General features: G+C 40.2%; 1 protein-coding gene across 6 annotated transcripts in view; it reads left to right on the forward strand.

The window, feature by feature from the left end:
* The window catches only part of Atpalpha (sodium/potassium-transporting ATPase subunit alpha), a 324,453-nt gene that overhangs the window by 277,485 nt on the left and 23,265 nt on the right, over positions 1 to 23,703 (forward strand). For all 6 annotated transcript variants that reach the window (XM_067137567.2, XM_067137569.2, XM_067137570.2 and 3 more), the window contains one exon: positions 11,223 to 11,353. In XM_067137567.2, the coding sequence (XP_066993668.2) occupies positions 11,223 to 11,353 (131 nt within the window). The remainder of the gene's footprint in view (positions 1 to 11,222; positions 11,354 to 23,703) is intronic.

The raw sequence follows: 23,703 nt of genomic DNA on the forward strand, positions 1-23,703 counted from the left end.
TCGCGAAGTTGTTTTTATTCACCTCACTAATAATAGACACGGAAAATCTTATCAGTTTAGTTCAAAAACGTAATTTCCTCTACGGCAAGACCCATAAGTATTATTGCAACAACGTAAGACAGAATGCCTGGAAGGAAATAAGCAAGGGAATGACAAATCAGACAGGTTAGAATATTCATTTTTGTGGTAGGTTAACAGTAATGTTGTGGACAAATGCACTTAAAGGTTTTTAATTAATGTTTAGGCCACCTCGATTAATGACTTCACATTGTCGCGGCCCGCAAATTACTGCATTAAAGTTTGATATCATCCATTGCGTACTTCATGTTTCTTACGTAGAATCCCGTTCGATTTTATTCCGCTAGATGGAACGGTGGAGTGGAAATTTTGACTGATGGGTTCGATTCGATTCCACAAGTCGAGAGTGAGCATCTGCTGTCCGTGTTGTCATAGCGTGACGTCATATGGCCGTGGCAGGCCCGCACATGTTTCGTGACACCAGACACACACCGCGAGCGCGCGAACGGTCTAACACAGGGTGCAACTTGCGCGGAGACTGGAGGGTTCTAACCACGGGCTGCTTTGAGCGGACGTTTTCTATCTCAAGGGGCTCTAAAATCTGAACTGTTTAAGCGGGAAATATATTTACAACAGAATACTTTAAACGGGAAAAATATACATATATCTTAATGCAACTGATCAAGGGACCAAGAATATCACACTTCTTAGGCGGGAAAACTTCTTATGCGGGAACTTCTTAACCGAGTTTCACTGTGTATATATATATATATATATATATATATATATATTTATTTATTCACAAAGCACAAGATACAGCTACACTGAGCAAATTTCACTTGCACTGCCAACAGACTATTTAACCAACGTAAACTTTCATAATAAAATATAACAAACATAACAAAATATAACAAGATCAGGTACACAGCCTACTAATAACAACTGTCCAAATCGAAAACCATAAGAATGTCCATATTCATAGCCAAGTCGTCGTGGGTCAAGATGGCGGTATAATCCCTTCACATCAACTTATCTTTAAGAGGCTATTTACACACCTCTCGAATACACTTTTATTTGATGTTATATCGAGTTCTTGTCTCCTGTTAATATTGTTAAAGAGTGTCGGGAGGCGGATTAGGAAAGATCGTTGAAGTATTGAGTGCTGAGTGTGGGGAATGTGGAGAAGGTCTTTGGTTCGGGTGGAGCGGGAAGGAACGCGGAGAGAGAAGAGTGAGACAAGATGTTCCGAGCGGTAATGCCCATTTAAGATCCCGTGGAGGAAACTCAGGTCAGATACCTGTCGCCTGATGTGCAGCGGTGACATATTAATTGCCATTAATACCTGCTGCGTAGACAGATTTCTGAGCTTGGGGTTTCTGTTCCTTACAATTGCAGCAAAGAAGGACACTGCTCTGTCTAACTGCTTAGTATTGGAGGGGGAGGCTGTTGTCCAAATAGGAGAGCAGTAGTTTAAGAGAGGTTGAATGATCGTGAGGAAGAAGTGACGAAGAGCAATGGGGTCAGAAATTTCTGTGAAGCGATAGAGAATGCCTAGTAATTTCATGGCCTTGGTTGTATATGTTTCTATGTGGGTCTTAAATTGTAATTTTGTATCAAATATTACACCTAGGTCACGCTGTTGCGTAACTACGGTGATGGGCTTGTCGAGTAGGTAATATGATGTCGGTAGAGGAGATTTACGTAATGTTATGGTCATGTGGCTGCATTTTTGTGGATTAGGGATAAGTTTCCAAGTACGGCACCAGTTCGAGAGGGCATTAAGTGAGGACTGTAGCAGAGCTGCATCTCCTGGATTCCTGATCTCCCTAAATATCTTGCAGTCGTCAGCAAAGAGTAGGGTATTGGCTGTTTCGTTGAGTTCGGACGGCAGATCGTCCATAAACAAAGAAAACAGCAAGGGGCCAAGAGTACTGCCTTGTGGGACACCGGACGTGACTGGTAACCATGAGGATGAAGTGCCTGATATTACCACTCTCTGCCAACGGTTATGTAGGAAGCCAGAAAGAAGGGTCAGAAGACTGCCATGTATATTAAATCGTTCGGAGAGTTTATGGAGCAACAGAGTATGGTCTACAGAATCGAAAGCTTTCGAAATGTCTACGTAGCAGATATCCAGCTGCGATTTAGCTGCAATGGCGTGTGATGCAAAGCTATGCAGAGTGGCTAGGTTTGTTAGACAAGAGCCACCTGGTAGAAAACCATGCTGCTTGGTTGAGATATACGGCAACGTGAATGCGAGGAGACGCTGGTGTATAATTTTTTCAAAGATAAAGGATAGTGTGGGGAGAATAGAAATTGGTCGGTAAGATGAAACATTAAATTTGTTGCCTGATTTGAGAAGTGGAACAATATTTGCCTGTTTCCAGGTATTAGGAAAATAGCCCGCGGCAAAACATCTGTTAAATAATTTAGATAGAGGGACACAAAGAGTACTGGCAGTATTTTTTAGGAAAAGAGGACCTATAGTGTCGGCACCGGTAGCTTTGTTGGTACGAAGAGTTTGAAGAAGGTCATGAACTTCACTTGGTGTGGTAGTTATGCTTGATAGGGTTCTGTTTGAGGCTGTACCAATGGGTGGGAGCGGTTGGTTTTGTAAGGGAGGGGAGAAGTTGGAGAAGAAATACCTGTTGAACAGTTCATTGCGATCGGCGCCGTCTGCTGTTGCATCGTTGTGGTTCACGGTGACAGGAATCCGCTCCGTCCTTCTTCGTGTGTTGATGAGACTCCAGTAGCGCTTGGGATTGCTGCGGACGTTTTCAGTGACAGTGTCTACGTGTGTTTTGTAGTCTCTTCTGACCATAAACCTCGCGTGGCGGCGGATTTTAACGAAAGTATTGTGAGTGTGTGGGTTAGGGAAGTCTTTCCACAGGCGCCAAGCTCTCTTTTTATTAAACAGTATCAGTCTGGTCTCATGTGATATCCAGTGTTGATGTTTGCTGGTAGTAGCCCGTTGTGCAGGTACGAAGTCTTTAATTGCAGCTTGCAGCCAGTCGTACAGCAGGTCAAGAGCCGATTCGATGTCAGCTATTTCGAGCAGACTCCAGGGAAGGCATTCCAGGGCACGACACATTGCAGGCCAGTCGGCACGTCGCCAGATGTAGGTAGGGCGGTAGGATGTCCTGCTGTGAGGCTTTGAAGAGGGGTGGGGAAGAAGGAGTGTAGCATCGAGAGACTGGTGGTCGCACAGGAAAAGGTTTCTGCCTGGGGTTAATGTTTTAAGTTCTAATGAGGAGAGTATGAAGTCCAGGGTGTTGGGTCCACGGGTTGGGTACATATTAAACTGTTTCAGTCCGAGGCCATTAATAAAACTGTCTATAAAGTATGTGTCGCAGTTGTTAGCTGACAGTCCGGTAGTTGGAGAAGACCACTTTATAGACAGGTTAAAGTCGCCCATTAAAATTACTTCACCATGAGGGAGAGCTGCAATGACTGAGTCCAGGCACTGTTCAAGGTCACAGAATGGGCTGTTTGGTGGTCTGTAGTAACATCCCACAAGTACAGGGCGTCGAGGAAAGAGTAGCTCCACCCACACTAACTCACAGTTCCGTTCGAGATCTGTCCTTCGTTTACACGGTAACGCACTGTTCACTGCTAACATCACTCCACCACCTAGAGTAGCGCGATCACGACGGAATATGCTGTAATTAGCACTGAGTGGTAGTTCACTGTCACTAGCCCAAGAGAGCCATGTTTCCGTAAGTCCAATCACGTCAACTTCTCTTAAGTCTGGCAGGGATAGTTCACAATCAGACAACTTATTGTTTAGGCTTCGCACATTTTGACAATAGATGTTTATGTCTGTTTTCATTTCACAAGTGGTGGGACCGGGGTTTAAGTGGACATCTCCAGCCAGTAGTAGGAGGCAAAGCAAGCCCCTAATCGCTGAGCGACCAGGCCTAGGCTTGTCCGGCTCCGAGCCAGTAGGGAGGCGCCTATAAGTCTGGAAAATGGCGCATCCAGTCAGAGAGAACGCCGGAATGTAGTAGTTTCTCTCTGCTAGTAGCCATGCAAAAGGAGAACTCACTTTTTCACTTGCACACACCGATTCCTTAACTCGAATACACCCGTGCAGAGAACCGTAAAGCGCAACAACTCTGATTATTACCACACAAACAACACAAACTGCAGCAGCACTAAGCTTGCGCGTGTCTACTCTAGCCGCCATCTTGTTATCCAATATATATATATATCAATGCAGCATTCAAACAGGCACATTCCGGAAACATAGACACATAATGTGAAGACACTTGCTCAGGGGAAATAGAAGCTGATATACAGTATACATTCCAGTTCCAGAATCACACGGTTTTTGGTTTAGAGGAATTCATACAACATGTGAATGTGACAAATAGAGCCTACCTTTGTGTCGAGTACCACATTTAGGGGGCGTGGAGGTTTGAACCAACAACCTTATGACTCGGTGAATATGGAAATGGATGTGATGGTATGTTTTCTAATATTATTGAAAATTTGAGTACATTGTGATCAACAGATTTTATTATATTTAACTTTTTCTGAAACAGTGTGCTCTGCTTCAATTTTTCCTAAATAATAGGTTGAAATTGGGCGATAAGCGGACTGAAAATGTGGGCGGGAAAGGGTTAAGGATGAGACTGATTGTTGGGAAAGAACGAATTCTGAAAAAATGGGTAAAACATTTCAAAACATTACCGCCTGTCAGACCAATAAATGAAGAAAGAGAAGGGTCAGGTAGTATGGAAACTTCAGAGAGATGAGGAGGGGGAATGTGGAGATGCAGTGTGAGGGGGAAGAGAGGAACGATGAGAATGGAGACGAGGATGAAGGAGATATGAAATCACCATCGGTTGAAGAAATAAGAAGTTATAAAACAATTGAAGAACTGTAAAGCCCCAGGGAATGGGCTCATAACAGCAGAAATGGTAAAACATGGAGAAGTGTTGCTGAGGAGAATACATGAGATAATTAAAAAGGTATAGGAAACAGGTAAATTGCCGGAGTACTGGACACTAGCAAATATACGCCCTATACTTAAGAAGGGGTCACGCATGCAATACGAGAATATAGAGGTATATCTTTACTGATTATAGTGTACAAAATCCTCTCTACACCCATAACAAAGAGAGTTAGTATAGCGGAAAGAATTATAGGGAAGTACCAAGCTGATTTCAGACCTGGAAGATCAATGACGGACCATATTTTCACCATAAAGAGACTCTGGAAAAGACAAACGAATACAACGTTCGACAAGGACCTTTTTATAGATTTTAAACAAGCCTATCACTAAATAAAGAGATCGATATTATGGGAAACAATGAAGGATTTTAAATTCCCACAGAAGTTAATAAAATTGATTAAGATGACCCTGGAGAGCAGCAGAAGTCAGGTAAAAGTACCGGAAAGTCTGTAAAGATCTTTCAGCACCAAAGAAGGCCTAAGGTAAGGAGATCCCTTATCACCAGTGTTATTTAATATAGTGCTGGAGAAAGCTGTAAGATCAATAACTACTAATCTGGGTGGTAATATTTACAATAGACTGATCCAAGTTTTGGCTTATACAGGTGATGTGGTGGTAACTGCTAGAATTAACGAGGCACTGACAACTGCCTTGAGGGAGCTGAAAGATGCGGCTGGGTCTTTGGGTTTAGAGATAAGTGAGGCTAAATCTAAATATATGGTAACGGAGAGAAGTGGAAGGAACACCGAAAAACTCCAAGTGGATGATTACACCTTTGAAGCAGTAGATAGCTTCACATACCTTGACTCAGTAAAAACATCAAAAAATAAAGTTGAGACAGATATTGTAAATCGTATTAAGGCTGCCAACAGATCCTACAGAGCACTGTACCCTCTTCTGAGAAGTAAAAACTTAAGCAGGAAATTAAAACTGACTCTCTACAAAACAATAATTAAACCAGTAGTTATGTTTGGGAGTGAGGCATGGGTATTGACTGAGGCCATAGAGAGGAGATTCAATGTGTGGGAAAGTACTGAGGAAGATATTTGGACCGGTGAAGGAGGGAGATTTATGGAGAATCAGAACAAATGAAGAAATAAGATCATTGTATAAGGAGCCGGACTTGGCGGACTCGGTCAAAATGAGACAAATTGGATGGCTGGGGCATGTGGAAAGAATGAAGGAGGGAAGACTTCCAAGGAAGGCACTGATAGGGCACCCTGGGGGGGCAGGAGAAGGAGAGGTCGGCCCCAGATGAGATGGCTGGAGGACGTGGAGACTGATCTGAGGACTGTTGGAGTCAGGAGGTGGCGTAGGCGTGCTGAAGATCGGGACGACTGGAGAGCTGTGGTCAAGGAGGCCAAGGTCCTTAAAGGACCGTAGAGCCATGGAGTAAGTAAGTAAAGTCATCTCCGTACAAGCCATGAAGGCCATTGGAAGGGTGAAAGGTAAAGGCACTTGGTGGGGTAGAGTGGTTAGCTCTACATTCAGCATGAGCATTGGAACTTGCTCACTGACTTGAAGCTCGCTGATCCCAAATTCTTCCAGCCAGGTGACAATGAGTTGTTAATAGGCGCAGAACATTTCTCTTCATTATTGAAACTTGGTCACAGAACTCTTATCACCAGATTATCCTATTCTTCAAGACACTGAACTAGGATGGATTATTGCTGGACACTACCATCAGAGGGAAGGGAAATGTCTTACTCTAATTGCATGTTTGTTGAAGTCAGAGGACAGGTTAGACACCCAGCTACAGCAGTTCTGGGAAATAGAAAAGCTTACATCCCCAGTGATGACAAGAGAAGAGAGCCACAGAAAGGCACTTTACAGAGCATACCACTAGGGATGCTACAGGTAGATTTATAGTTCACTTACCCCTCAAGCAGAAACCTGAGGTTCTGGGGAAACTCCTTCAATCATGCCATGTCAGGACTAAATCAATTAGAACTGCATTTCAGTAGGCAGCCCTCACTTAAGCACAAGTACTGTAACTTTCATCATGAGTATCAGGCCATGAGGCATATGTTTAAGGTCAGGGAATGAAGGTAGAACCTATTATCTACCCCCATCATCTTAGAGTAGCTCTGCTACAAAAACGAGGGTTGTATTTGATGCATCTGCAAAAACTTCTGACAATATTTCATTGAATGATATATTACTGGTTGGAACGACAATACAAGAGGATCTTTACTCTATTATTATACTATTCTAAGGCCGGTATTCATAGTCGCAATAAGTAATACTTACGTTCAAGTCGAACATAAATCTCTACTTTATTCCAGATTCCGGCACAAATAAGTCCTACTTTATAGTGATATACTTCATAAAGTCTAACTTCATGAAGCTGGACTTATTGAAATTCATAGTCATTTAAGTGTTACTTATGTGATGAAATAAGTTGAACTTCAAGTCAAGCAGACCCTTGACTTATTGCGCATCTTAACCTATAAAATGGATGAAGATTTTGAGGAAGAGTTAGAAGAAATCCGTGCTCCAAAGCGATACTTGCATAATGTTATGGACCCATTTGAATTTTACAGTGAAGTGGAATTCAAAAGGAGATTCCTGTGATGGCATTTCATATTGCCCATACCTCCAGCAATTGTTGGCATCTCGCTATAATAAATTATAACCAAATTAGTGCTAGGTATAATAATACTTGTACAGTCTTCGCTTCTGAAATAGTATGTTTACTTACAGTATGTATTGAGGAATTGAATTCTTCAGCAATACTTAACCAAGCATCTTCCTTTTGCTTAGAAGATACCGCGTTCGTTTTCTTATTCTCTACTAACAAATGAATCTGTGCTTCGCTACGGTATTCTACATTGTATACAGATTTCTACGTGAATTACTGTACATGCGCTGAGTTGAGATTTTATTAAATAGCATGTCTCTTAGCATTATCGAAGAAACGCCACGGGAGGACCCCATACGTTCTTTCCCGTGTAACGTACGAGTTGTGGAGTTCTGATGATGACGGCAGGCTCACTTGCCTACTGCCATTCACATTCGAGTTGGAAAGTTTCATTATCATGGCAGGCCCCCTTGTCTACTGCCGGTCTCAATTGATTTGGGGAGTTTTTGTTACAATGGCAGGCCCTCTTTCCTACTTCCGGACACATTACAGATGAAGAGCTTTCATTACAACGGCAGGCACCTTCCCTACTGCCAATTAATATTGAGTTATACTGTTATCATTATAATGACAGGCCTCACTTTCTAATGCCAATCACCTTACTGTCAGTCACACTCGAGTTGGTGAGTTTCAGTTACAATACCAGGCCACTTTGCCTAATGCCAGTCACATTTTAATGGGTAAAATTGTTTATAATGGCGGGCACCCCTGTCTACTGCCAGACACAACCGGGTAGGGGAGATTTGAACAAAATTGCATGTTCCCTTGCCTTTTGCTAGTCAAACTGAGAAGAGAATTATTCATTAAAATGGTAGGCCCTCCTTACTAATGTCAGTTACACAAGAGTTGGAGAAGGACCCCATTCTTTTTTTTTCTTTTTTTTTTTTTTAACAAGTTGCTTTACGTCGCACCAACACAGATAGGTCTTACGGCGACGATGGGATAGGAAAGGGCTAGGAGTGGGAAGGAAGCGGCCGTGGCCTTAATTGAGGTACAGCCCCAGGATTTGTCTGGTGTGAAAATGGGAAACCACGGAAAACCATCTTCAGGGCTGCCGACAGTGGGGTTCGAGCCCACTATCTCCCGAATACTGGATACTGGCCGCACTTAAGCAACTGAAGCTCTTGAGCTTCGGTGGATCCCATTCTTACTGCCAGTCAAAGTAGGTGTGGGGAGAATTTATAACAACAGAAGACGTCCTGCTACTGACAGTATCAATTTGTAAAGTATTAATAATAATGACACACACTTTCTAGATCGCTCCAAACTGACTTGCTTTTATATATAGATGACAGATAAACATGGGCATGTTTGTAAGTGCAGACCTTAATTTCTAGATTTACTGCTCCTAAACGGTTCATCATATCGACAAACGGTTTAAACCGTCAGACGCCACTTTTATCGTTCTACATGTTTGGTCCTCAAACATTTTCTCGTATCTCCCATATTTATGGGTTCAATTGAGTTAGAAAATTTGAATGGGGTGAAATTTGGGTACTTTTTAACACTTTATATTTTTCGCATACTTACGTGGAAGCTAGAATCATGAAATTTGGCTCGCATATGGCCTGTATTGTTCGTGTCTGTGTGCGTGCCAAATTCGATGACTCTCTCTTTCCTATAAGTGTGTCAGGTTATGAAATATACATGTCAAAATCACAAAATGTATGTACAATCTAGAAATACAGCCACATCTAACGTATAAGGGAGAGAGAGAGAGAGACAAAAAATCGGGAGTAAAAAGTGAAAAATTTAAAATTCTTGGAATTTTTCCGTCGCTTACAGGCTAAAAGCTATAACTTCGCCAAATTTCAATTTTCTAGCTCGTCTGGCAGATTGTGCCACCAGCTTGATTTGCGGAGAAGGGGGATAAAAATTAGGAATTTCCTGAAAGTTTTTTAAGCCCACTAAACTTATAGGTTATCGCTTTGAGTAAATATATAGGAGTGCATTCTTATGCTGAGCCCAAAATTTCAAGCCTCCTCCCACCCCCAGCATGCCCTCTGAGGGGAGTTTGAGAATTTTTGATTTTTCTAATAAGTTGTAAGTTTCTGAGATGCCTGGAACTGCCTCATTAATTCACGTCTATTCTCATTTTTGTAGCTATATATATATATTTATAGACCGATGATTTATAGATAGATGATTTGAGAATGTTTCAATAAAATATCCGTGACAGCCTCCTTTTCATTGGAAGTAAAATGCTTGCGACTGCATTTCATATCCATTTAAGAAAAAGTAACTACAATTTCAGCCGCAAGAGAACAGGTAAAAGGACAAATATATAAACAAATAAACTCGGAATAAGGAGCACAGCGTAGATCTAGTTGGCCATGTCCGTAGGATGACTCGCATATTCAACTGTTGTGATGATGGCTGTACTATTTCTCATACTATAAAGTTCAACTTAATTGTGCAGAGCATCTGCATAGTAAGTAACGCTTTATAAAGTCCAGCTTAAAGTACTTTCTTGTTGCAGACTTACCGTGACAGGAAGAAGCTGGAATACACTTACCACACTGCATTCTTTGTTACCATTGTCATTGTGCAGTGGGCTGACTTGATCATGTGTTATTTATTAACATCTCCTGTCTACAAGTCAGTTTTTCTTATATTTTTCTTTAAAATGGCCATACAACTTTTGCTTGAACTCGTAAGACTCGTGTAATTTCTCTTCCCTTCAATTCCCTGCCTCAAAATTGTAAAAAATAATAATTGTGGGGCAAGTACGCAAATAAATACGGTACGTGTTTTTTTTGTTTTTTTTTTTTTTTTTTAAATACCGGGCGAGTTGGCCGTGCGCGTAGAGGCGCGCAACTGTGACCTTGCATCCGGGAGATAGTAGGTTCGAATCCCACTATCGGCAGCCCTGAAGATGGTTTTCCGTGGTTTCCCATTTTCACACCAGGCAAATGCTGGAGCTGTACCTTAATTAAGGCCACGGCCGCTTCCTTCCAACTCCTAGGCCTTTCCTATCCCATCGTCGCCATAAGACCTATCTGTGTCGGTGCGACGTAAAGCCCCTAGCAAAATTTTTAAAAATCCTCAAGACATTTAATTGCTCAGCAAAATATATTGCTACATCATAATTTTTTATCACAGAATGAACAATAACATACAAGCAAAATACAATTAAATAAGAGTATTGCTAAAGGGAGGTCGGTACCAACAGACCCCTCATGAATTTCACTTTGAATGAGATTGATATTGTAGTATTGGTTGGTATACCATACAGCAGAGTGTTCTTAATGTTTTCTTTTCAGTTGATGACAAGAGATGATGAGATATGAGGGCTAAATTTCTATGTTTCATTTTGTAGAGTAGATCTGAACTGTTTGGCACTCTATGGCTCAATATGCTTTACTACTACTACTGCTACTGCTGCTGCTACTACTACTACTACTACTACTACTACTACTACTACTACTACTACTACTTTGAAGTAATTATTTTCCCTTCCTCTGCTCATATACCTTTTGAGGGATTATGGATGTTGATGTTTTCCCTTCTTTACCCTTCTCTTGAAAATGTAGATTTGTTTTGTAGCTATTTTGATTGGACCATTTTCATCCCTAAAACAGAAGGAATTTTCCTTTCTTGTTACAGACTTACCGTGACAGGAAGAAGCTGGAATACACTTGCCACACTGCATTCTTTGTTACCATTGTCATTGTGCAGTGGGCTGACTTGATCATCTGTAAAACACGACGTAACTCGATAGTTCATCAAGGAATGAGGTTAGTTATTATGCATTTCTGAATTATAAGTATTGACAACATTATAAACCTCCAATGGGTTTGTTTGGAAACTCCCAGAGAACTTGGAACTATCAGTCCCATTGATCATTCATCATATACAGAGTGTGTTCTTTAGTTTATTAAATGTTGGAAAGGAGCAGCCAAATTGCTATTATCAAATCTTTACCTTTATGTATGTATGTATGTATGTATGTATGTATGTATGTATGTATGTATGTATGTATGTATGTATGTGTAATAGATAACTGCCCACTTCATGTTCTTGAACATAACTTCAAGTTAAACTGTAACTTTGATGACCTTTGTTTTATAAAACAGTTGCTCTATTTTTTTAAAACCAAGAATTGTTGAATGCAATATCACATTGACAAAATTCTGAATTTTTTCTCAAAAGATTATCATAAAACTGGGAATATTTTTGTATGTTAACTTCCTCTGTTTATACATCCAAGGAGAGGAAATCAAAACCTACGAGGGGCGTTTGAAAAGTCCGTGCAAAAATAAAAACTACTTGCATGTTTGGGGTAAACCTTTTTTTTATTTTTCGACATAGTCTCCTTTTAGGCTTACACACTTCATCCAATGATGTTCTAGTTTGTTGATCCCTTCCGAATAATAGGATTTGTCCAAGTCTGCAAAATATCCATTAGTGTTTGCAATCACCTCCTCGTTTGAATAAAATCTTTGTCCTGCCAGCCATCTCTTCAAATTGGGGAACAAATAGTAGTCTGAGGAAGCCAAGTCCGGAGAATAGGGGGGATGTGAAACTAGTTGGAATCCTATTTCCATTAATTTTGCGACCACAACTGCTGAGGTGTGTGCTGGTGCGTTGTCGTGATGGAAAAGGACTTTCTTGTGGGCCAATCGCGGGCGTTTTTCTTGCTTCTCGGTTTTCAAACAGACCAATAACGATGAATAATATGCACCTGTAATAGTTTTACCCTTTTCCAGATAGTCGATGAGGATTATCCCTTGTGAATCCCAAAAGAAAGTCGCCATAACCTTTCCAGCCGAAGGAACGGTCTTCGCTTTTTTTTTTTTTTTTGCAGATTCCCCCTTGGTAACCCATTGTTTAGATTGTTGTTTGGTCTCAGGAGTATAGTAATGTATCCTTGTTTCATCCACAGTGACGAAATGACGCTTAAAGTCCTCCGGATTCTTCTGGAACAGCTGCAAACCATCCTTGCAACACTTCACACGATTCCGTTTTTGGTCAAGCGTGAGCAATCGCAGCACCCATCTTGCGGATAGCTTTCTCATATCCAAATGTTTATGCAAAATATTATGTACCCATTCAGTCAAGATGCCCACAGCACTAGCAACCTCACGCACCTTAACTCTTCTGTCATCCATCACCATATCATAGATTTGATCAATGATTTCTGGATTCATAACCTCCACAAGCCGTCCAGAATGTTCAGCGTCACTTGTGCCCATATGGCCAGTCCGAAAATTTTGAAACCACTTTTAAACTGTTCTAATCGAAGGTGCAGTCACCATAATGTTTATCAAGCTTCTCTTAATCTCCTGAAGTGTTTTGCATTTCATAAAGTAATGTTTAATCACCACACGAAATTTTTTTTCGTCCATTCCTTGAAAATCACTTGACTTCCTTGATTCACACGAATGCCAAACACAAAGAAATAGACCAATATGGCTGCAACTTGGTGTGCGTTCATTCAAGAGATGCTACTAACTAAACGTGACCTCGATGCGCGCCGGTGGTGCCATCTCTCGGACTTTGCACGGACTTTTCAAACCCTGTTCGTATGAAGCCTAAATGCCACAGAAAACAAAAATAAGTACAAAATCGAACAAACAACTTCCTTAGAGTACTGATGAAGAATGAGCTAATATTCAAACCACATTAAAACAATCTGCTTTTGAGAGTCTTAGTAAGGAAAAATGGTGGCAGGGAAAGAAAGGTTTCAGAAACAATTATCATATTGAGAAAGTAATTGGACAAAAGGGAAGCTTTCAAGAAATATTCATCATCCAAGGAATTAAAGTTATATTACCAGTAATCAAAATCAATCCGTACTGATATGCATTTAGGGCAGTCTCCAGGGGGCAGATCCCCTATCTGTTGTTTTCCTAGCCTTTTCTTAAATGATTTCAAAGAAATTGGAAATTTATTGAACATCTCCCTTGGTAAGTTATTACAATCCCTAACTCCCCTTCCTATAAATGAATATTTGTCCCAACTTGTCCTCTTGAATTCCAACTTTATCTTCATATTATGATCTTTCCTACTTTTAAAGATGCCACTCAAACTTATTCATCTACTGTCATTCCACGCCATCTTTCCGCTGACAGCTTGGAAGATACCACTTATGATAAAGAACCTGAAATATTTTTTGTTCCAAATGAGTCATCATCATCATCATCATCGGTTTGCCCTTCCAGCGAGCCGGGTAGGGTGTTTGAAATAGAGCGTCTTCCAAAGTTGCCTATTCAAAAATATTTAGTTGTCCAAGACAGATTCCCAGTTCCATCCTCTTCTCTCCAAGTCTTCCCTCAGTTGGTCCATCCATCTTCTTCTTGGTCTTCCATCTGGTCTTCTACCTGTTATTCTCTTTTCCAAATAAGCACATGCTAACCTTGTGCTATTTATTCATTTAACATGCCCAAAACATTTAAGTCTAGATGACCTAAGTCTTTCCTCCGTCGATTCATTTAGACCTAGGTTAGATCGGATCTCATCATTTTTCACATGATCAAGTCGGGTCTTCTGGAGGGCAGTTCTAAGAAATTTCATTTCACAGGCTTGAATCCTATTACAATCCTTTGATGTTAGTGTGCAGGTTTCCAGAGAATATGTAAGGATGGGAATGAAATATGACTTGTACAGGGTAATTTTTGTTCTTCGTGGGACCTTCTCATTCCATAGTAGGTGTCTAATGATACTGTAAAAGTTAGAGCCTTTGGTTACTCTGTTATTTCTATCTCAGCTCTGTTATTACTAGCCATTATGCTTCCTAAATAACTGAATTGGTGTACTACTTCAACTTGGTGGTCCTGTATTTTTATGTTGTATTCTGTATTACATCTGCTGATTTTCAATGCTACTGTTTTTGATGGGTTCAATTTCATTCCATAATCATCAAACTTCTTACAACATGCATTCAGATTATTTTGCACTCCCTTCTCTGTTTCATCCCACATCGTCTGCAAACACCAGAGCCTGAAGATCTTTATTGCCTTTTCCTTTTACTTCCTTTAAAATGGTATCCATAACTGCTATGAATAGAAGAGAAGTGATGAGGCACTTCCCTGTTGTATTCCTTTGGTTGTATTGAACCATTCAGAGTGACCATCTCCAATTCTGTCACACCGAGCTCGATAGCTGCAGTCGCTTAAGTGCTGCCAGTATTCGGGAGATAGTAGGTTCGAACCCCTCTATTGGCAGCCCTGAAGATGGTTTTCCGTGGTTTCCCATTTTCACACCAGGCAAATGCTGGGGCTGCACCTTAAGGCCACAGCTGCTTCCTTCCCACTCCCAGCCATTTCCTGTCCCATCGTCGCCATAAGACCTATCTGTGTCGGTGCGACGTAAAGCAAAAAAAAAAAAAAGCAATTCTGAAACAGCTAACTTTATCCTCATATTATGATCTTTCCTACTTTTAAAGATGCCACTCAAACTTATTCGTCTACTAATGTCATTCCGCACCATCTCTCCGCTGACATCTTGGAACATACCACTTATGATAAAGATGCTATTTGCCAACTGATGATCCCAACTTAGTACACTGGGGCGAAATGCTGGCAACCAGGAATGAGTTAGTTGGAAAATTTATATGTCCAATAACGAACCAACTATATTGGTAACATACCACTTAGTCGAGCAGCTCGTCTTCTTTCTGCCAATTCTTCCCAGCCCAAACTTTGCAACATTTTTGTAACGCTACTCTTTTGTTGGAAATCACCCAGAACAAATCGAGCTGCTTTTCTTTGGATTTTTTCCAGTTCTTGAATCAAGTAATCCTGGCAAGGGTCCCATACACTGGAACCATACTCTAGTTGGGGTCTTACTGGAGACTTATATGCCCTCTCCTTTACATCTTTACAACAACCCCTAAACTCCCTCATAACCATGTGCGGGGATCTGTACCCTTTATTTACAATCCCATTTATGTGATTACCCCAATGAAGATCCTTCCTTATATTAACACCTAGATACTTACAATGATCCCCAAAAGGAACTTTCACCCCACCAACGCAGTAATTAAAACTGAGAGGACTTTTCCTATTTGTGAAACTCAAAATATGACTTTTAACCCTGTTTATCATCATACCATTGCCTGCTGTCCATCTCACAACATTATCGAGGTCATGTTGCAGTTGCTCACAATCTTGTAACTTATTTATTACTCTATACAGAATAACATCATCCACAGAAAGCCTTGTCTCTGATTCCACTTTACTCATATCATTTAAGAGGCGTGTTTTTTAAGTAAGGTCCGTTTTAAAATAAGTACACAACAAAAGGTTATTTCAAAAAGGTAAATTTATTTTCAGAAAGTACATACTTCACTCTATTTTTCGACATAGTTGCCAAGTTTGTTCAAACACTTATCATACCTCGTAACCAATTTTAAAATACCCTCTTCATAGAAACTTGCCACCTGCTCCGATAACCGAGAGTTCACTGCCGTTTTCACGTCGTCGTCGTCGTAAATGTTGCCACTGAGGTGATGTTTGAGGTGGAGGAACAGATGGTAATCGCTCGACGCAAGATCAGGACTGTAGGATGGGTGGTCTAAAACTTCCCAGCCAAAACTGTCCAATAAATCGCGGGTCTGACCTGCAGTGTGAGGTCTTGCATTGTCATGGAGAAGGACAATTCCCTTTGTCAGCATGCCACGTCTTTTGTTTTGAATCGCTCTGCGTAGCATTCTCAGGGTTTGGCAGTATGCTTCTGCATTGATAGTGGTTCCTCGTTGCATGAAGTCGACCAACAAAACACCATGCCTATCCCAAAACACCGACGCCATGATTTTGCACTGGGACAGAGTCTCTTTGGCCTTCACATTTACAGGCGAGTGTGTCTCCATTCCGTGCTCTGTTGCTTCGATTCGGGTGTGATAAGCGAAAACCATGTTTCGTCTCCAGTTACGATCTGGCTCAAGAAGCAGTCACCTTCTTCGTCATAACAAGTCAAGAACTTCATCGCACACTCAAATCTTTGGTTTTTGTGGTCCTCTGTTAGGAGTTTCGGGACCCAACGGGAGCACAGTTTCCTAAACTTTAGGTGTTCAGAAACAATGTTGTAAAGCAGTGATCTCGACACGTCAGGAAATTCGTTTGAGAGACGTGTTATTGTGAAGCGCCTGTTCTCGCGAATCTTCGCTTAAACTGAAGCCACCAAATCGTCTGTAATCAAAGAAGGGCGACCGGAGCTGTCCTCATCATGGACGTTGTCACGGCCATCTTTGAATTGTCGTACCCACTTACACATTTTGCTTTCACTCATAACAATATCACCGTACACTTCGAATCTGACAATGAATTTCTGCAGCAGACAGTTTCCTTGCTGACAAAAACCGTATCACTGACCGAACCTCACACGCGGCAGGCGAGTTGATAGTCTTAAACATTTTGAAAGCACACAACAGAACCGTACAGGTTAGCTACAGAGCTGAAACTGAGCACAGCTGATCCTGAGGCATGCCGGTACATGACGCATCCGCTCGTTGCAATATGCACGCGAACTACTAGTGTCTACAAAACGTACCTTACTTAAAAAACACGCTTCGAGTGCGTGTTTTTTTGAGTCATCAGTCCATAGGCTGGTTTGATGCAGCTCTCCATGCTCATACAGAGAGAGCTGCATGTCCTCGGGAGTTAGTTACAGCTGTAGTTTCCCGTTGCTTTCAGCCGTGTAGCAGTATCAACACAGCTAAGCCATGTTGAGTATTATTACAAGGCCATATCAGTCAATCATCTAGACTGCCGCCCTTGCAACTTCCGAAAGGCTGCTACCCCCCTTTCGATGACCCATTTGTTAGTCTGGTCTCTCAACAGATACCCATCCGATATGGTTGCACCTGTGGCTCGGCTGTCTGCGTCATTGGGACACGCAAGCCTCCCCACCGCGGCAAGATGACATGGTTCACAGAGGAGGCGTAATATATATATAAGAAAACATAAAGGTCCAATAATACTACTTTGAGGAATTCCCCTTTGAATTATTACAGGGTCAGATAAATCTTCGCCTACTCTAATTCTCAGAGATCTATTTTCTAGAAATACAGCGACTCATTCAGTCACTCTTGTCTAGTCCAATTGCAGTCATATTTGCCAGTAGTCCCCCATGATCCACCCTATGAAATGCTTTAGACAGGTCAATAGTGATGCAGTCCATTTGATCTCCTGAATCAAAGATATCTGCTATATCTTGCCGGAATCCTACAAGTTGAGCTTCAGTGGAATAACCTTTCCTAAAACCGAACTGCCTTCTATCGAACCAGTTATTAATTTTGCAAACATGTCTATAGTTCTATCACCCTTTCCTTTATACACAGGGGCTACTATAGCAACTCTCCATTCATTTGGTATAGCTCCTTCAACCAAACAGTGATCAAATAAGTACTTCAGATATGATACTCTATCCCAACCCATTGTCTTTAGTATATCCCCATAAATCTTATCAATTCCAGCCACTTTTCTAGTTTTCAACTTTTGTATCTTACTGTAAATGTCATTGTTGTCATAGGTAAATTTTAATACTTGTTTAGCATTAGTCACCTCTGGACATTATCCTTTTAACTAACAATCTTTACATACTGCTGACTGAATACTTCTGCCGTTTGAAGATCTCGCATACACACTCCCCTTGTTCATTAATGATTCCAAGAATGTTCTTCTTGGAACATGTTTCTGCCTACCTATACATACCCTTTGATTTTTCACTAAAATTTGTATGACAGCCAATTTTGCTTGCCATCATGTTATCCCTAGTTGCCATCTTTGCTAGATTCAATTTCCTAGTAATTTCCTTCACCGAGCTCGATAGCTGCAGTCGGTTACATGCGGCCAGTATCCTGTAATCGGGAGATAGTGGGTTCGAATCCCACTGTCGGCAGCCCTGAAGATGGTTTTCCGTGGTTTCCCATTTTCACACCAGGAAAATGCTGGGGCTGTACCTTAATTAAGGCAACGGCCGCTTCCTTCCCACTCCTAGACCTCTCCTATCCCATCGTCGCCATAACACTTATCTGTGTTGGCGCGACGTAAAACAAATAGCAACAACAAGTAATTTCCTCCAGTTCTTCCTTACTTCCACAGTTATTTCTAACTCTATTACTTTACTTTTGCCACCAGAATTAGCTTTCTTAAGATTCCACATAATAAAATGTAACAATCTCCAGGATTTCTTAACTACATTTTCCACTTTCTCTGACCAATTTAAGTCTCTTCTAATAGTAACACCCAAGTACTTACAACTATCAACTTCAACAACACTTTCCCCTTGAACTTTGTAATCCCTCTTTCCTGTCATTTGCTTTTTACTGAAACACAATTTCTTGCTTTTTCTGTTGTTCATTTTCATTCGATTTTCACGCACACATTTTCAATCGTATCTAAATCCTGCTGAATCAAAAAATCAAAATCAAAATCTCTTTATTTGCAAATGAGGTGTCTACCTCGGTGGCAAATTTTACACTAAAATACATTATTGTCAAGCACTAAATATTAAATTAACAAGAGAAGAAAATTTTTCCTATAATACAATATTATACAATTTACGCTAACAATGTTTTCTATTAAACACACAGCTCATCCTTAATAAATTTATATTGTTTACAAAATTCTACTTATAATATCTCCTGTACTACTTACAAATATAGTCAACTGATATACAGTATGTGGAATTACTTCAAATGATACTATACAACTGGTATAACATTAATATTTACATTGCATTTATTTATTTACTTTTTTTTACCGTTCTGGATCCTAAGTAGCATAACGACCTGCTGCGTCTTAACCAGAGCCCCTTTTGCCACCACTTTTCAGAGTTCCTGAAGGGCCTTCACAGCTACCGTAACGGTCCCAGGGCCCTCGAAGTCCCCACTGTACTTCACCCCTACAGGCAGTCCCCTACTTTGGCTGTCCAAACTCCTTAGACCAGGGGATGGAATTAATTTATTCACACACTTTTTTTTTTTTTTTTTTTTTTTTTTTTACAATAACCTGAACTGGTCGAATGCCCTCTAACACTTCATTTATTTTCTCTGTTGCTGTTTATTCTCTTCTTGAATATCTGTACAGATTTTGGAAAAGGATCAAACACTACCCCTGGTAAACTGTTCCACTCCTTCCCACCCTTCCCAATGAATGAAAATTTACCCCAATCGCTTCTGCTAAAATTCCTTCTAATTTTATATTTGTGGTCAGTCCTGCCGATATAATTATTTTCCAACTGAAGCCTCTCACGGATATCTCCCCATGCTTCTTCTCCTGTATAAGCACTATATAATCCTATAAGTCTAGTTTTCTCCCTTCTTTTACTTAAAGTTTCCCACCCAAGTTCCTTTAACATTTCTGATACACTACTCTTTCTCCTGAAATCCCCTGCTACAAATCTTGCTGCTTTCCTCTGCACACTATCTATTTCTTTTATTAGGTATTCTTGGTGAGGATCCCAAACACTGTTTGCATATTCCAATAATGGACGAACCATACTCAAGTAACTTTTTTCTTTTAATTCTTTGTTGCATCCTTTAAGTAGCCTCATTATGACATGTAATGATCTGTATGCTTTCCCAACAATGTCATCAATATGACCCTTCCAGTGCAAATTACTTTCAAATCTCACACCTAAGTATTTGCACTCGCCATCTTTTGGGATAACTACCTCATCCAAATTATATTCAAATTCAGTTTTAAAGCTCCTGTTTGTAAAAGTTGTAACAGTTGATTTGCCTCCATTAACCTTCATATTATTTTCTTCAACCCATTGTTGGATACTTTCAAGGTCCCTTTGTAATTCTGAACAATCCTCAATGTTGTTTATTTCTCTATAAACAATTATGTCATCTGCATACAATCTTATTTTCGATGTTATATTGTTCCCTAAATCTTATACTACCCTGTGCAATTCCCTTCCAAACTTTCTTTTCCTGAGATACATTATTTCCTACTTTGACTTTCTGAACCCTTGAATTTAGAAATGCTTTTATCCAACGTGTAACCCTTACGTCCAATCCTATTCCCTCCAATTTCTTTAATAATATTCAATGTTCCACTCTATCAAAGGCTTTGGAAAGATCTATGGCTATGCAATCTAACTGACCTCCTGAATCCAACTGATCTGATATGTCCTGCTGAAATCCCACCAGTTGTGCCTCACAAGAAAATTTCTTTCTAAATCCATACTGGCTCCTCATGAACCAATTTTTATCATCACATATCCCTCTGATGTACTTCGATATTAAACTCTCCAGTATTTTACAAACTATACTGGTCAGGCTGATTGGTCTGTAGTTCTCTGGTTTCCTTTTATCACCCTTTCCTTTATAAATTGGTATTATTATAGATTCCTTCCATTCCTTTGGTATTACACTATTATTTATGACATAGTCAAAGAGAAATTTTAAATAAGGCACTATGTACCACCCCATTGTCTTTAATACCTCCCCAGTAATTTGATCACTTCCTGCTGCTTTTCCTTGCTGAAGCAGTTGGATTTCTCTGAAAATATCTTCGTTTGTGAATGAGAAGCTTCTTGTTTCCCTCTGTCTCTCTCCCTCTCTATCTTCTGTTTTGGTTTCCAACTCTTGACAATCATCTACTGAATCTCAGTATCTGTTAAATAGTGTTCACCCCCTTCTCCCACCATTGTAGGAATTTGGATTCCTTTTCCTTTTTGATTCCTGATATATGAATACAGCTTTTTCCATTTCCCTTTGTGGTCATTACCCTCTTGAAGTATGCCATTCATATAATTCTCTTTTGCTTCCTTTTTCACTATTCAGTTCCCTCATTAGCTGTTTTCTAGTTTCTCTACTCTCCCTACCCTCTTTGATTTTCCTGTTTACTATTCTACATTTTCTTTTTAATTTTCTTATTTCCCTTGTATAATAAACAGGGTCTGAGGTCATTTTACCCTTCTTAACAGGTACAAATCTCTTCTCTCCTTCCCAAATAATTCCTTTAAATTTAGCCCAAAGTGTATCCACGTTACTCCCTTCACTTATCCAACAACTGAATTGTGATTTAAGGTAAGTCCCAAATTCATCAACTTTAGTTTTTCTGTACAATTTCTTGTCTTGTGTAACCCTCTTATTAAGCCTTTTTGGTACGAGTCCTACATCCATTATTACAGCCTTATGGTCTCCTATTCCTTCAATTACCTCAGTTTTATCAACAATTTCCCATGGTTTAACCAAGAATACATCTTAGTAAGTTATTGAGACGAGTCGGTTCTTGTACTACTTGTGTAAATCCTCCCTCCCAAATTAACTTATTTGCCTGTTTCTGTTCATGGGCTTCACTTGCAGCTCCTTTCCATTCAACTTCAGGCAAATTTAGATCTCCCCCAATTATTACCATATCATTATTATTGTTTTTACGAGTATAATCTATTATTTTTTCAAAGATTTCCATGTCTCTTTCCTCTCTTCCAGGCCTGTATGTTCTTCCTATAATTCCCACCTCCGTCATATTATCACAAACTAATTTTATCCCTAATATTTCATCCCTTACATCGGTAAACCATTCATGTGAACAGTAAGTTTCCTTCACCAGAATAAACACCCCCCCTCCCTTTTTATCTCCTCGATCTCTACGATAGATTGTGTACCCTTCTGGAAATCCTCCTCTGTCTTTATCTCCCGGTATATGATGCAGTCATCAGCAAAGAGGTGCACTTCGAATTTTATCGAATCAGGCATATCGTTTATGAAAAGAATTGGCCCAATAACGCTACCCTGAACCCACACCAGATGTAGCACTTATTGGGGAAGATAGTGTTTCTCCCGTGCGCACCCTCTGAGTTCTTCCATTGAGGAGTTCTCGTATCCATTTCACAACTCTGGTGTCCATGCCCGTACATGCTAACTTGTTAAGAAAGATGTCATGTGGCACAAGATCGAATGCCTTAGGAAAATCATTTACTATTGTATCAGTCCTTGACACACTGTCGAGCTTATCCGATATATCTTGACATACGGAACAGAGCTGACTTTCGCAGGAGAAGCCTTCCGTAAAACCATCTGCCCCTTAAATCATTCCAGAAAAGAGTCCTATTAAACTTCAAATAATCTACTATTAATTGCTCTATTTGTTTGCATGCGATTGACGTCCAACTTATCAGTCTGTGGTTATTGAAGTCGCTCTTGTCACCCCCTTTGTGAATAGGAACTACAATGGCCGATTTCCAATGCTCTGGAACTTTCGTATTGTTCAGTGATATATTAAAGATTCTTATTAAATATGGTAGGATCGCATCACCCCTGAGTTTAAGTTTAAGTGCCTCTCCAGAAATAGAATCTGGCCCACAAGATTTACTTCTTCTGAGTTTAGAAAGACCTTTATGCAATAATGAAGCTTTAATTCGGAAATCATTATTAGTTTTCAGAAAATTGTCCCTGAATAGCTGTGCTGCCAGATTAAAAACCTTTCCATAGTGCTTATTTAATGCCTCCACTTTATCTACATCTGTTGTTGCCAGTAAATCCCCTCCTATACAAAGAGAAGGAACTGACTTGTTCTCTCCCTTCAATCTTCGTATATATATATTTTTTTAAAGGGTTCCAGGAATTTCCATTCCATTTTCATTCAGGATATTGTCAGGATATTTCACTTCAGCTACTTTCTTTTCTGCTAGCAAAAGCTTCACCAAACTACTATACTCCGCTCTGTATGCATTGTTATTATTTCTTCTGTTGAACGCTCTCCTTGTCTTACGTTTAAGCTTCCTAATAGTCACAATGTAGTATGGCGGATCTGAATTTTCCTTAATTATCCTTTTGGGAACGAATTTATTCTGTCCAGTATTTAAAATGTTTTTGAAGTTCTCCCAGATGTCGTCCATCCCCTTGCCCTCCTTTAACCAGTTAGTATAGCATAACCTCAAATAGTTTTGAAAACCTAAGGAGTTTCCCCTCGCATAGCACCAAATAGTCTCAGAAATCCCCACATGCTTCGTATTACAAGTTTCCCAAGAGAGATCGAGTACCACTGCATTGTGGTCATTAATCCCCTTAATTACGTCACAAGATATAACTGTGTCATCCGGTCTGACTAGAAAAACATCTAAAATTGCTTGTTTACGTATGTTCTTTGTAACTGCTTGGGAAAAGCCATTATTCCACACTAATAAG

This window comes from Anabrus simplex, chromosome 1 (genome assembly GCF_040414725.1).
Source record: "Anabrus simplex isolate iqAnaSimp1 chromosome 1, ASM4041472v1, whole genome shotgun sequence".
NCBI lineage: Eukaryota > Metazoa > Arthropoda > Insecta > Orthoptera > Tettigoniidae > Anabrus > Anabrus simplex.